This window comes from Papaver somniferum, chromosome 9, assembly GCF_003573695.1.
Source record: "Papaver somniferum cultivar HN1 chromosome 9, ASM357369v1, whole genome shotgun sequence".
In the NCBI taxonomy this organism is placed as follows: Eukaryota; Viridiplantae; Streptophyta; class Magnoliopsida; order Ranunculales; family Papaveraceae; genus Papaver; species Papaver somniferum.
In genome coordinates this window covers 184,742,916-184,756,243 of record NC_039366.1, presented here as the reverse complement: position 1 = coordinate 184,756,243, position 13,328 = coordinate 184,742,916, and the positions used below count along the sequence as shown (strand labels likewise).

General features: G+C 35.8%; 2 protein-coding genes and 1 long non-coding RNA gene across 3 annotated transcripts; all 3 read left to right on the top strand.

Annotated features, from left to right (window-relative positions):
* The first annotated feature begins 2,319 nt into the window (after positions 1-2,319).
* Positions 2,320-6,919, top strand: LOC113308646. The gene is made up of 2 exons (XR_003339960.1): positions 2,320-2,504; positions 6,477-6,919. It is a non-coding gene; the product is annotated as an uncharacterized LOC113308646 (long non-coding RNA).
* Positions 6,920-10,158: 3,239 nt separating this feature from the next.
* On the top strand, positions 10,159-13,016 carry LOC113314086 (B3 domain-containing protein Os01g0234100-like). Its single transcript, XM_026562856.1, has 6 exons — positions 10,159-10,425; positions 10,561-10,595; positions 10,715-10,868; positions 10,969-11,175; positions 11,935-12,025; positions 12,132-13,016. Exons 1-4 carry the CDS (start codon positions 10,270-10,272, stop codon positions 11,095-11,097), a joined length of 474 nt encoding a protein of 157 aa, XP_026418641.1. The 5' UTR covers positions 10,159-10,269; the 3' UTR covers positions 11,098-11,175; positions 11,935-12,025; positions 12,132-13,016.
* LOC113312964 (B3 domain-containing protein Os01g0234100-like) lies at positions 11,820-12,637 on the top strand. The gene is made up of 3 exons (XM_026561699.1): positions 11,820-11,867; positions 11,935-12,025; positions 12,132-12,637. Exons 1-3 carry the CDS (start codon positions 11,820-11,822, stop codon positions 12,635-12,637), a joined length of 645 nt encoding a protein of 214 aa, XP_026417484.1.
* Positions 13,017-13,328: the final 312 nt, after the last annotated feature.

Genomic DNA, 13,328 nt, shown 5'->3' with positions numbered 1-13,328 from the left:
TTGTTAACAGACTCTGTTCTGTGCGTGATTGATCACAAGAGATTCAAGTTATTGTGTGCACGTGTTTATTGAAGATCTAAGAAGATTTGAAGACAAAGAAGATATTGAAGATTTTTGATTTGGGGTTCATAATCTTTGGTGTGCACAATACTTGTTTCGGTATAAGAGGATCCAACTATAATCGGTTTATCCTTGTGGTAGATTGGATTGATTAGTTGTGTAGATCGGCATCAATACAATTCTTTGTGATTAAAAGTATTGATTGCAAAATCTTAACAATTACATTTGGTAGTTGAACATAAGATAGATCGAAGAACCTGACTAAGGAGTTTATTTGAGATAAACAGAAGAGCCTTTGTCGAACTCACATCACTTGGTTGAAGAGAGTTGATACCAAACAGATTTGTTGTTCCTTTACTGTTTGAAATACGAACCAAAAGAATTGTTCCAAGTACGTGACTTATTCATAAGTTGGAAGCGTGGGAATACAGACGGAACTAGGTGAACTATAGGTTTAGTTGCTTGGTCTCAACTATACGAAGTTGGTTTAATTTTTTGTAGCGGCTTAATCCTGAGAGTATTCAATTCTGGACAAGGTCCCGGGGTTTTTCTGCATTTGCGGTTTCCTCGTCAACAAAATCTTGTTGTGTCATTTACTTTTATTTTCCGCATTATAATTGTTTTATTATAATTAAAGTAAATTACACAAACGTTAATTCCTATTTACTTGATAAGCAATCATATTGTGTTTGGTTAAGTCCGAACCTTTTTATCAAGTAAACATACTTCGTTATTGTATTGTCTCGATCTCGTATCCATAGACGATCACACGAAGTGTGAACCGATTAGTTGTATTGTCTCGACTCAGTCCATAGACAATCACTTTCGGAGAAATGACTTATAGGTAAGAACAGTTTTAGCTTGAGGTATATTTGGGTACCCTCGCCTTTTCAGTTTTCGTACCACAGGTTTTGGTCACCTTGTATTTTTACGACTAGTTCTGTTAAAAAATAGGCAAAAATAAGATGAAACCAAATTTTGTTTGGGGTTTTTGTATCAATATTTAAAAATTTGGGGGTTTTTATATCAATTTTGTTTAATATGGAGTTTTAATGGATCCCAACATTTGAATGGAGTTTTTGTACTCTGATTTTGGTCATCTTGGTGTTTTACTACTAGTTTTGAATACTACGGATTCCCTAAAAGAAAATTTAACACTGCTGAAGTAAAAAATTTCGACTTACACAGTCGTTCTATTATCACGTGATTTTAACACTGCTGAAATAAAATTAATAGGAGGCCAAACTCTAAACTTTATGTAGGATCGATGTAGTGTATATGTTGTGGATCATCATTATTTTCTTGGAGAAGCGGGTGAATTAGACTTAGGAAACGATGGGAGAATTACTGCAATTTAAGTCCTAATTAGTTCTTCTTTGTGATAAAAAAAAGTTCTTTGTTTTATATTCATCAGAGTACTTTGTTGGTATTGTTTAGAACTAATCAAAAGCATTTTCAATAACGTGGAAACCAAACCATAACAACACAAAGAAAAATCAAAATGTTTGAGCCGACTGTAGACCAGGTGATACCTTGTACATTATCAAAAAATAAAGAACATGTTATATGGCCTATGATCCATGGATGTGCGGTCTATCTAGTTACCTAAAGTTTATCTTTATATATATAAAGGATATTGTATCCATGTAACCCTATTATCCTAGTCAATAGAAACTTCTCTTTGTCTCTTTAATTTCTCCATATTTTCCACTGCAACACGTTATCATGCACGACTCTATCAACTGGTGCAACTTTTTTTTCTTCGTTCAAGATTGATTATGGATTATTCCTTAAAGCTTTCAGTGGTTGTGATATCCTATTTGTTTATTATCATGAATGCGTTACCAGGTATTTTTCTTTTGAACAAAGAAATTTCGTATTCATAGTATATATTAGGGCTCCACAAACGTATGATTATAAAACATAGAAATTCCACCGTTAGATTTTCATGAAATTTTAATATGTTCAACTCAATTAGTTATTACCTTGTAGCACTCCGTGACTTCTTCTCGGGTTTAACCAAATTTATTAACCCAAATTTTAGATAGTGAATGCCTAAAACTCTACTCAAAAAGATCTTTTGAATTGTTTTTTAGGTTCCCTTAGGATAAATGTCAATGCCTAATAGTATGAGTCTTCCCAAAACTAAAATGTGTTCTTGGAAGGCAACTGGTAGCTTTGATCATAAGCTTGGGTGCCACAATAGTGACCCATGCAGGTGGGCACCTGTCACGTTTCTGTCCACATGGGGGGGCTCGTTCTGCTTGTTCTTTTCTCTTTTCTCCTCCATCATCTCTCTCTGCGGTAGAAATAAAATTTAGAACTTAACTGAAATTTTGCTAGGATAAACTGATGAGTTTGATGCATGGATTTGCTGCTGATTCTAGTATTGATTGGTCTTAAGAGCAGAGTAAGGGAATTTGTTCGTCTGTTCTCAATTTGAGGTAATCATTTTCGCACTCAACTGAAGTGATTTTTATCATTTGGAGGGTCTGCGTATCACACTGGATATATATGTGTGTTTGATAAAATCTTTCTTGTAGATTTCTCCTTTGAATTTAAGTTGTAGACGGAATAAAATTAGGGTTCATATTAATTTGGGCATTTTCCCCAAGATCTGTTAATAATGACTAAATCTTGTTAAACACTTAAGCGGGTTTGTGTGGATTATTTAAATTTTAGTTATGCAGTAGTATTGAGATAAATATCTCATTGGTTTGAAGATATAGCTTGGATAAACTTGATTTTGGCATATGTATGTGTATCTTATAGAAAAGGTAGAATCCACACAGTATAATGTTTTGCAATATGATTGAATTGGCAAAGTTTATCTGTTTTGAAGCTATAAGAACTGATCTAGTTGAGGTGTTTAATGAAATGCCTTGGTAAGATTTTGGGTTTGGTTAATGATTGTGCAGATGTATGTCGTGTGAGTACTGGCGTTTCTTCTATAAATTCGACACTTTGTTTAGTGTACAACGTTATAATACCTGAACACCGATACAAAGGTTCCCGAAAGTGGAAAGATTGTTAATATGTTTGTATGGCCACCGTTAGGAAGTTTGTGGCCTCTGTTCATTTCATTGGGTTAGCATAGCTAGATTTTTGTGAGTCTATCTTGTTGTAAATAATGATGAAAGTTTGATCACTGTTTCACTTAGTATCACTATCATATGTTAAGTCCTCTTATTTAGACACATAGTTTTCTTCTGTTTTATATAGCTCAAGTTCAGTACAGTAGCGTACTTCATTTCTTGTTGGCATGTTTTAGCCAAAGCTACTCATACGGTGCCTTTGTTGCTGTTCCTTGATCAACAACTTGGCTAAGTAGCTCTGCGTGTTGGTACCGTGTAATTTAGTATCACCATTTTGAATCGTGTTTATACTAGACTGTTTGGTGTTGTTACCATCCCTTCTTTTACTTCATTGGAAATGAAAAGAAGTATGTTTCTTATTGGATTTTAGTTGTGCAAATTTATGTATCATGCTAGTGCCGATACAGAGAATACATACCCTTGCTTTATGCCTTAAATTGGAAGTAGTGAATGTTGTCGAATGGAGCTTGATCGAATGGTGAGAAAGTTAGTTATTTTACTTTGTGAATTAAACTTTAGCTTACATGAATAAAAGAGTCACCAGTTCATGAACTTTCCACATACCTAGAAATGAAAGATTAATGACACTAATTGCAAGTAAGGAATGAGAGTTGTGTCAGTTCATTGTCACTTCTTGGGTACTTTGAAAAGAAAAATGCTGTCTTAGCTTCTGTTACGGTGCGACTATTTGGTCGACCACCTGAAAGAAATGTGATAGTCTCGTTTCTAGGCTAGGATATGTATTATGAAGATTTAGTAATTTAACTAATTCACTGACCTTAAATCAAATGGGGTTAGTTAGATGTTTGTCAGCTAGCCATAGCATCACTAAGATTGCCTTATATCTATGGCTCATTAGAGATTCCAATAAATATTTATTTCCTCTGTACATGACTACTATACATTCTAAACGATTTTAGCCTTGGTAAAGCTGAAAAGGAAGATCTCTGACTTAACCCAAACTAGTTCAGAACTAAGGGAATGTTAAGTTCGGTAAAGTGTACTCAAATTTATATGCTTTGCTACTGTACATAGTTGAAGTTGTTACCGCTATGAGTACATTTATGCTAAAGAAGATACTTGTAAGCACTTGGGTCGGGTGCAGTATTTTATTTGATCACCTGGTTCTTGAAAATCATCAGTATACTAAATAAATGTATTGTTTTGTACCATACAGTTTGTGCAGCAAGTTTCACTTCCATTATGCTCAAATATTGAAGTTTGTTTCTTAGATGCCTAATAATATTCGTGTGGATTTTCATGGCTCTATGGCTAGTAGCTACATCAACTAATAGTGTGTGGTAAACTCTAAGTTTATTATTGCAGAAAATTAATGCATCCGTGACTGTGTATTCTGTTTCGTTTTGTTGCTTTCATCGGCTAGACCAGTTCTAGTTTAGATATATTTGCACGTCGTGACTAATGGTGCTAACAGAATTTATTATAAACTAAGATTATGTTGTTTCAAAAAACTAAGCTTATGTTGTGGTTATGGCCATCCGGTGGTAAACTAAGATAGATTTATGCATGAGCCAATGGTTATTTAATTAGTAATCTTGAATGAAGTGCTGGGAGTCATTTGGTCTATTCTGTATAGTATGGGAAGATTAAACTTCTTAATGGTTCATTTATATAGAATATTGGATCCAACTAATAATGGCTTGAGAATATTCAATCTGTTGGTATACAAGAGTCATGGTACGAAGGGAAATTTAGAAGCAGTATACTACTACGGGATTTCAAAAATGTTTTGGAAATCGACTTATATATACTGGCTGAATTTTATTAGATTGACATGTGCAATGGCTGGGTTGTTTGGAAAACATAATTAGTTATTTGTTGATGTTTTCTTGGAATTATATATATTGCCGTGTTTTCCTGTAGTGGACCCTCCATCGCTACTGGTCCTTCGTACTGGTTGTGCACCTGCTCTAATTGTATGGAATTTAACTTCTTATTCAGGTACCGTGGGTTCCATCCATTTATTGTGTAGATGATTTTTATGTGTTCCATATGGCAGATGTGTTGGAAGGTTAAAATTTCAGAAACTAAATATCGATGAGCCATCGATCTTTGTTGGTCTCCTAGAGATCCTTGGTAGAATGATAGCTAAATTAGATGATGGCTATTTAAGTATTTAAATGAATCTCTAAGCTAGTGTAGTCTTTCTTAATCTTTTCTTATACTGCCAACAGCCAGTTGATTTGTTTAAGGAAGTTAAATACTAATGAACGTACAACTCCTTCCATTTTAAATGCATGAAGTCTTTTAGATAGTCTTTAGTCTTGAATATGCTGGCAGCACTCTAATTTCGGGATTCATGGATGAAGTTTAGCCGTGAGACTTTTCTTAATGCATAGATACACTTAAACTTGCTAGAATATATGTTCCTGTGTCTAATTAAATGTGTAAAAATACAATCTTTGTGACCATGTAAATGCAGTGCTTCACGTGTTGGTTCTATTCAGTGTTGGTAATTATCTCCTACTAGTAGTACTTATTATCATACCATTGGTGATGCGGGAAGTTGGGGATAGTTGTTTCTATGCAATTCATACTATCCATTGTGAGAGGTAGTTGCTACCATTGAAAGTAGTTCATACTATCTAAACAAAGAAGACGAACTACGGTCGTGCTTGATCCCTTCGAGCAATGGAGAGGGTACGTAGGCAGCCGCTATGCGGTTCAACACAATTCTACATGGTTGTTCATATCATCTGAAAGTGTTGGTTGCTGTTTTGGCAGTCCATACCATCTGTTCGGAGATGATTGCAACCTTGACATCGGCAACTGGCCGTATAAATTATTGGAGTTGGAAACTGACCTTCTTCCATTTTCGGCAACTGGCCGTATAAATTATTGGAGTTGGCAACTGGCCTTCTTCCATTTTTGGGGACTGGCCATTGTTAGAATCGGCAAACTGACCGCGTATAAATTATATATTGGGGTTGGCAACTGGCCATCTCCCATATTGGCAACTGGCCATTGTTAGAATTGGCAACTGGCCGCGTATAAATTATATATTGGGGTTGGCAACTGGCCATCTCCCGTTTTTGGCAACTGGCCATTGTTAGAATCGGCAACTGGCCGCGTATTGGGGTTGGCAACTGGCCATCTCCCATTTTTGGCAACTGGCCATTGTTAGAAACGGCTACTGGCCGTATAAATTGATAAAAATGGCTACTGGCCATATTAATTGTTAGAATTGACAACTGGTCATATACGTCTATTATTTTTGGCAACTGGCTGTCTCTCATTTTGACAATTGGTCGTGTCTCATAATTGCAGAATCAATACTAAGCGTGCTTGCTTGTAATGCAGTGTGGACAATTCGAATTCGAGTTGCTCAGAAGAATTTGAAGGTCTGGTTTAATTGCAGAATCAATACTAAGCGTGCTTGCTTGTAATGCAGTGTGGACAATTCGAATTCGAGTTGCTCAGAAGAATTTGAAGGTCTGGTTATTTGAGTGGCGCATCGGAGAGTCGGAGTTTGCTAAGCGGGTTGAAATCCGGTTCGTTGGGAATCCAGATTCTCTGATCCGCCACATACCTACTCTGCTAAAAATTCAGTCAAATCGGAATATGATGCAATCTCTAAAACCTGATTTTAATAAAACGGTATACGTTTAAGAATTTCAACCGTTCGATTAAACTATATTTTAAGTATGTTTTGTATATTGTTCTTATTGACCTATTATATAAATTTCATAAAGATCCAACCATGAGAAACATTCCAAAGTACGTGATATTTTCAGCTGTGTTCACATAAACGTGAATTGGAATAGTCATACGGCTTCACGAATATATTTTTATCTAGCCGTTGGATTATCTTGAAATTTTATTATGTTTGGAAAAATATTTTGATGAATGTTCTGTAAATATTTTATCATCATCGGACATGGTTATAATTGTTTTCCAATCACTATAATTGGATAATGAAATTTCCAATCTTAAGATTAACAATATATTTGGGCCTATATGCTAATAGTTTCAGGTTTATATTATCAATGGGCCTGAGCACTTCATATATAGTGGAACATATATGTGGACTTTTGTTAATCATGACATAGTCAACCCAATGGACCACGCATTGACCAATCCGTTGACTGGGTTCTGATTAACCTTTCGGATTCAGAAGTACTTGAGCGCCATTAAAGAGCCTCTGATACAGAAGTCAATTGTGTCTACAAGGTATTTACTTCCATCATGAAAACCTTCAACCAATGACGACGCATTGTTTAAAAGATGAAGGCATAACTTCTACGTTTTAAGGCGACGTATTGATTTCAGACGATGGAATGCTCTGAAGGAAGTTTTTGAAACATTCATGAAATTTTTCCCCCAAAAATTTGAATGTTCATTGGAATTTAAAATACCTGTAATATTGGCTCAAGTAGTAACAATACAATGTAAATGTATTTATTGAACATGATACATAGACGTAATTCCGACTCATTGGAATGAGAGTTGGACGCTTGGTATAAACATTTACTGAGTAGGGTACAAGTGGTGGAATGCAAGTATCATATAGTAGCAGCCAACTACAAGTTATATAGAAAGATTAAATGACAACAAACTCACTATATGTTAAAAGAAGGTCATACCCCCGCTTGTCAACTTCAGTGGCAATAAGAAACTTGCCCAATTAATACACTTACATTTTGATAAGTTTTTATTAATTATCTTTATTTGACTGAATTTTGTATGATTTGATCCTGGACTATTGATTGTACACTAGTTTAGTAAACATATTTTTTTAAAATTAAATAAAGATTTATTTTTTTTTGTTTTGCGAAGAACTAAATTCATAGTTTGTACTTATGAAATGAAAGGTATATCATTTCCATGAAACTGAAATATTCTAAAGCACTTGAGATATACTCATAAGTACTTGAGTTAAAATGATCATTCGTACATTATGATGAAAAGTATATCATCCTCATAAAATGTAACACTCTAAAGTAAATAAGATAAATTTTCTTTCGTTACGTAATAAGGCCACATCACTTATTACACGAAGCTCTTAAGGAAATATATTAAACTACTTGTTGAATTGTTTCCTTATGTAATACCATGCGATGATTGGATCATTACAGATAATAGTCGAGCGAAGAAATGCTCAACCTTTGTTGCTTAATTAGTATAAAGATTAAAAGTTACATGAGCTCTGTAAGAATCAAGATCTAGTCACAGTTTGTTAAGTTTCTACGAAGTCTGTGCAAACGGTTATTGAACGAAAAATAATCGTGAGAATGGGAACGCATCTACAAATTACCTCCAATGAATGTGAAAGGAATCACATTTTAGAGAAAATAATGAGTCAATTAGTCTAGTGAACTGAAATCACTAATACTTGGATAATTGACAATGTAATGTTGGGAATTGACTCACTCAGGTTTTGACATAACCATAAAGACACTTTGATTTTGATATGATGTTATGTTTTGAAAGAACTCAAACAGACATCCTTTTATTTGAGTTAACAAGAAAATAGGAATCACACAGATTTAAAGAATGCAAAGTGACGACATATCTCACAATCAACTCTTTCTAAAGTACCAGAAACACCACCTCCCCTCCCATTATGCTTTTAAAGTAACCAGATGACTGCTACAGCAGTGGGGGCCGACTGAAGGGCGAAACAAATTAGTAACAGAAAATCCATCCCTAAAGTAGTTGTAACGGTTTAGGCGTCACCAAATTAGGGACAATTATAAGCGTTTCAAACTGGAAGGTCCATGGACCCTTTCTTCTCGCCCGCATTTTGACCCGCAGACGACTCGTTTTTCTGGGTTAAATTTGAAACTGGAAAACTTCCATCGTCCATCAATTATTTCGAAACTCCTTTCAACCCATCTAAACCATATCTATCAATTATTGGGAAATATTCGAAGAAAAACTATATAAATATGGTCGTGATGCAAATTGAATTTTTCTTCCAGGTGAGATTTCAATCTCCAAATTCTTCGTTTTTGAATCATAAATCTGGAAGAAGAAAAAAGTTCCAATTTTTAAAAGGTTTCAACTAACATAACTCTCCAGCGCAGAAAATCCGCAGAAAATCTGAACTAAAACGATGAAGATTCGCTTCAATTTGGCAGGAACAAATTTTCCAGAAAAACCGGGTTTGCACACCCGAATGTGACAGACAGATGTTCTTTTTTCATCCTATAGAAGGCCTCCCTAGGTCGGCCGATAAAGCATGTAACTTATTTTACAAAGTCATTCTTTAGAGCGACTGCAATGGTACGACTAAACTCAAAGATCAAAGACCAAAAAAAAAGACTAAATATGAGTTTAATCTGTACTGTGACGTTATGGGGAGAAGACCAAATTTGGTCGCGCGTAAAATTAATCACCGCACGAAAACGGGCGTAAATTTGGTGTACGCTTGAATGGGGCGTAAAATTGGTTTACGCCCGAAATTTGAATGGGGCGGATGGTTTGGTGTCCGCCTGATGAGTAAGTGAACGGGCGGATGGTTGGGTGTCCGCCTGATGAATTTCATTTTGAATGGGGCGGATGGTTTGGTGTCCGCCTGACGAAATGTGAACGGACGGATGATTGGGTGTCCGCCTGATGAATTTCATTTTGAATGGGGCGGATGGTTTGGTGCCCGCCTGATGAGTAAGTGAACGGGCGGATGGTTGGGTGTCCGCCCAGCAACAAGCGTACTTTAAATTTACGCCCGATTATATTAGGATTTGGTATTTGGTCGCGACCAAATATGATCTGGGATTTGATCTTTGGCTGGGATTTAATCTTTACTCCGTCCCACTGCGTTACGATCTCATCCCAAATTTTTGGTTATACTCGCCCACTCTGGATGCTCTTAGTAAAAAGGATTGAGACCATCATAAGATGCAAATGGTAAACAACCCATTTTTCATACATTATTTGTTTTACTAGTGTAACAGAGGGCATTATTGTCCCCTTAGAAAAAATTACGGCATTACATGAGTTGTCATGTCACTTAAAATAGTAAACTTTTGGCGATCAAGTTCCATTTCAAACTTTATACGGTTGGGTTTCCGGTAACACTCATATGATTTAAAAGAAAAACCCTAATTTCTAATTGAAAAATCTGTGCAAAAAAAATCAAAATACAATCAAGATGGACACCCAAGAGTCAGCAGCAGCAGAGGACAATGTATTGAGAATCAAAAATACTATGGAAACGGAGGAAGAAGACGATGATGGAATGGCTCTAACTCACCTCTCTCAGCCAAGCTCTATCACTTCTTCAAATCCTAAATCTCATATAACGAAGGTTCAATCAATTTTCAACTCTCTTCAAGATTTTTCTGATTTTTTTTCATTTTGCCCTAAATCAGTACCCTTTTCTTTTTCCCTAAAATCAGTACCCAGTTCTCAGAAAAAAAGTACTAATAATTATGTTGGACAGGTAACTCTTGCTGATCCAGTGAAGGAGTCAATAGAGTAAGTTGTTCAGGAAAAGAAATCATTTTAGAATTCAATTTTGTTAAAAAGTTGGTGATTTCTTAACGAGTTTTCTCATAATTTTGAATGTGGTTTTCTGCAATTTTATTGTCTTGTAGATCTGAAAATAGGAGTCTTATGGTTGAGAATGGTAAAGCTAAATTGCTAGACCCTATAGAGCGAGCTGAAGAGATTCGTTCGAGTTTAGACCCTAAATTCCCAAGTTTCGTTAAACTTATGGTTAAGTCACATGTTTCAGGGGGATTTTCTCTGGTAATTGCTCCCATTAGTTTTCTACTTGTAATGATCTATGTCTTGATTGGAGCATAATAAGGTATGGTCTTGATTATTTTTAATGGATTTTTGTTGGCAGGGGATTCCCTCGAAATTCTGTGCTAAATTTATGTTAAAAGAAGACATTTCAATGACTTTGTTGGATGAAGAAGGGAAAGAGCACATTGCAAAATACCTTGCTGGAAAATGTGGACTCAGTGCTGGATAGAGAGGGTTTGCTATTGATCACAAGTTAGTAGAGGGGGATGCAGTGGTTTTCCAGTTAATCGAGATTAATAAATTCAAGGTGATCAAATGGTTCTTTGTTGTGACAAACTTTCATTCCTTTTAACATTTATTTTGTTGCTATAAAGTGTATAGATCACATTGCTCAGAAAAGGTGCGGCACAACTTGTTTTTCATGACTTGCTTATCCAATAAAAATAGGGACTTGTAGGCTCGTAGCATGTGTCACTATGAAATCACCGTATATCTTGCCAGGCAGTACTGATTGCTTAATTGCTTTTCGTTTAAGAGTTTGTGCTCCATTCTGCAAACCTGTCAGAATTATGACCTTCTGAAATTCTGTTTCCCCTGCCCACCTAACTGCTTCCTTAAGGGCTGAGCATTTTGCTCTGATCTCAGAATTCATTGCTGTGGATGCATTTGGCTTCTGGGTGTCACCTACCAATTTTGTAGTTTAGACCAATTCCACTCTTTAATTTCAACAATGAAAAAAGCATCACCGTAAGTACCAATAACAGAAAGTAGGGAGCTTGCCATATATGTTTTCTCCATGGGTTCTAGCATGATCTTTTTCACATTTGTGCAAGAAGACTGATTATGAAGAAAATTTCTGATCCTGTGGATTGACTGCATTCAGTTTTGCTTTTTTCTTGAAAAACAGCTTCACGACTCTCTTTTAACAGATGCTATTATACGTAGAACGCAATGATTGCTTCAAAATCAGCTCTGTCACCATCACATTGTTGGATACGAGTCATTCCTTAACTTGACAGTGCAATATGTTTCTCATATTTTCCTAATTAATTCCTGTGTTTTATAGGTATACATTGTAAGGACAACTGGTTTAGCAGAACTTGATGGTGCTTTTGGCTGTGTACAACTGGAAGCTTGTGCGCAGAAAAGTTGTCTAGGTATCTTTACTGGGCATCTCCTTCTGATTGTTCTATCAGTCTCAATCGAACTTCTACCTGTTGGTATTTAATTACTTGTACCATGTTGTTTGGATGTTTAAATTAGGCAAGGCAGGCAATGATATGAAGCCGACGAGAAAAACTGTTGTAGGGAAACCAAAGCGTCTTCCTTTACCTGTTGCTGATCAACCTAAAAATTGCAGTGAAGAGGCAGATTCAGAGAATTTGGAAGGTATTAGATTTGCAAGCTCGGTGCCTGAGTTTCAAGATATCAAGAATGTAGAGAGTTTCACCATAATCTATAACGATTTGAATATAGATTCGGAAATGTCCAAACATGTAAGGTCAAGATACTACGAGCTCTGCTGCAGTCAGAATTCCTTCTTGCATAAAAATCTTGTACCCGGCCTCAATTGTAAATTAGTTGCAGGTATGATTTGTGAAACTGTCAACATTTCTGATGCCATTCAATCTAGCCAAGTTAGCAGTACTTCTAGGGATGTGTTTCAGTTATGGAGAAAGAGTTTGGAAGCATTTGAGCACCTTGACATGAATGTGGGTTTTTTGCTTCCTCGGTTGGATGAGCTTATGAAGCTGGCCTCTGAACAGTAGATCTGAAAAGGGACAGAGAAGCTATGTTGAACGAAAGCTTGCAGAAGAGTAGATGAAATTTTTGAAAGGCCAATACTCCCTGGTAATTTATTCAGTAGTATATGCAGACTAAGATAGGGTCCTTGGAGTAATTTGGATCTCAAATTTTTGGTAACCTATGAAGCAAATCTCAAAATTTTGGCAACTTACAGAGATGTGTCTTCTTCTATTTTTGGCGCAACACTGTAAGCTTGTGAATGCTTCTTGTTGTTTCATCAAAACGGGCAATCTATATAGAAATCAGCATTTCAGAATTTAGTTTTTCTTACCAGAATGTGTAAATTTTCTCTTTGTAACCAGACAATCGGGAAATTTATGAATACAAGTGCTAAATTTCTATCATAAAGATCCATTTTTATTAGCCGCAACCGATAAACTAACCTTACAGCCGCACAATTTAGAGACATGATTTATTGTTCTTTTCCTCTTATTTTCAGTACAATGAGCCACATCTTGCTCCCAGTCTAACAATCTGTTTCACTAACGGAGTTTGGTATTATACATTACATACAACATGAAACAGGATACTTTGGTAGTATGAACAAATCCATTTTATTAGCTGGAACTGATGAATGAACCTTACAGATTATAAAATTTACGGACACAGTTTAGATATAATTTATTATTCTTTCCCGCCTTTATTTAGTACAAC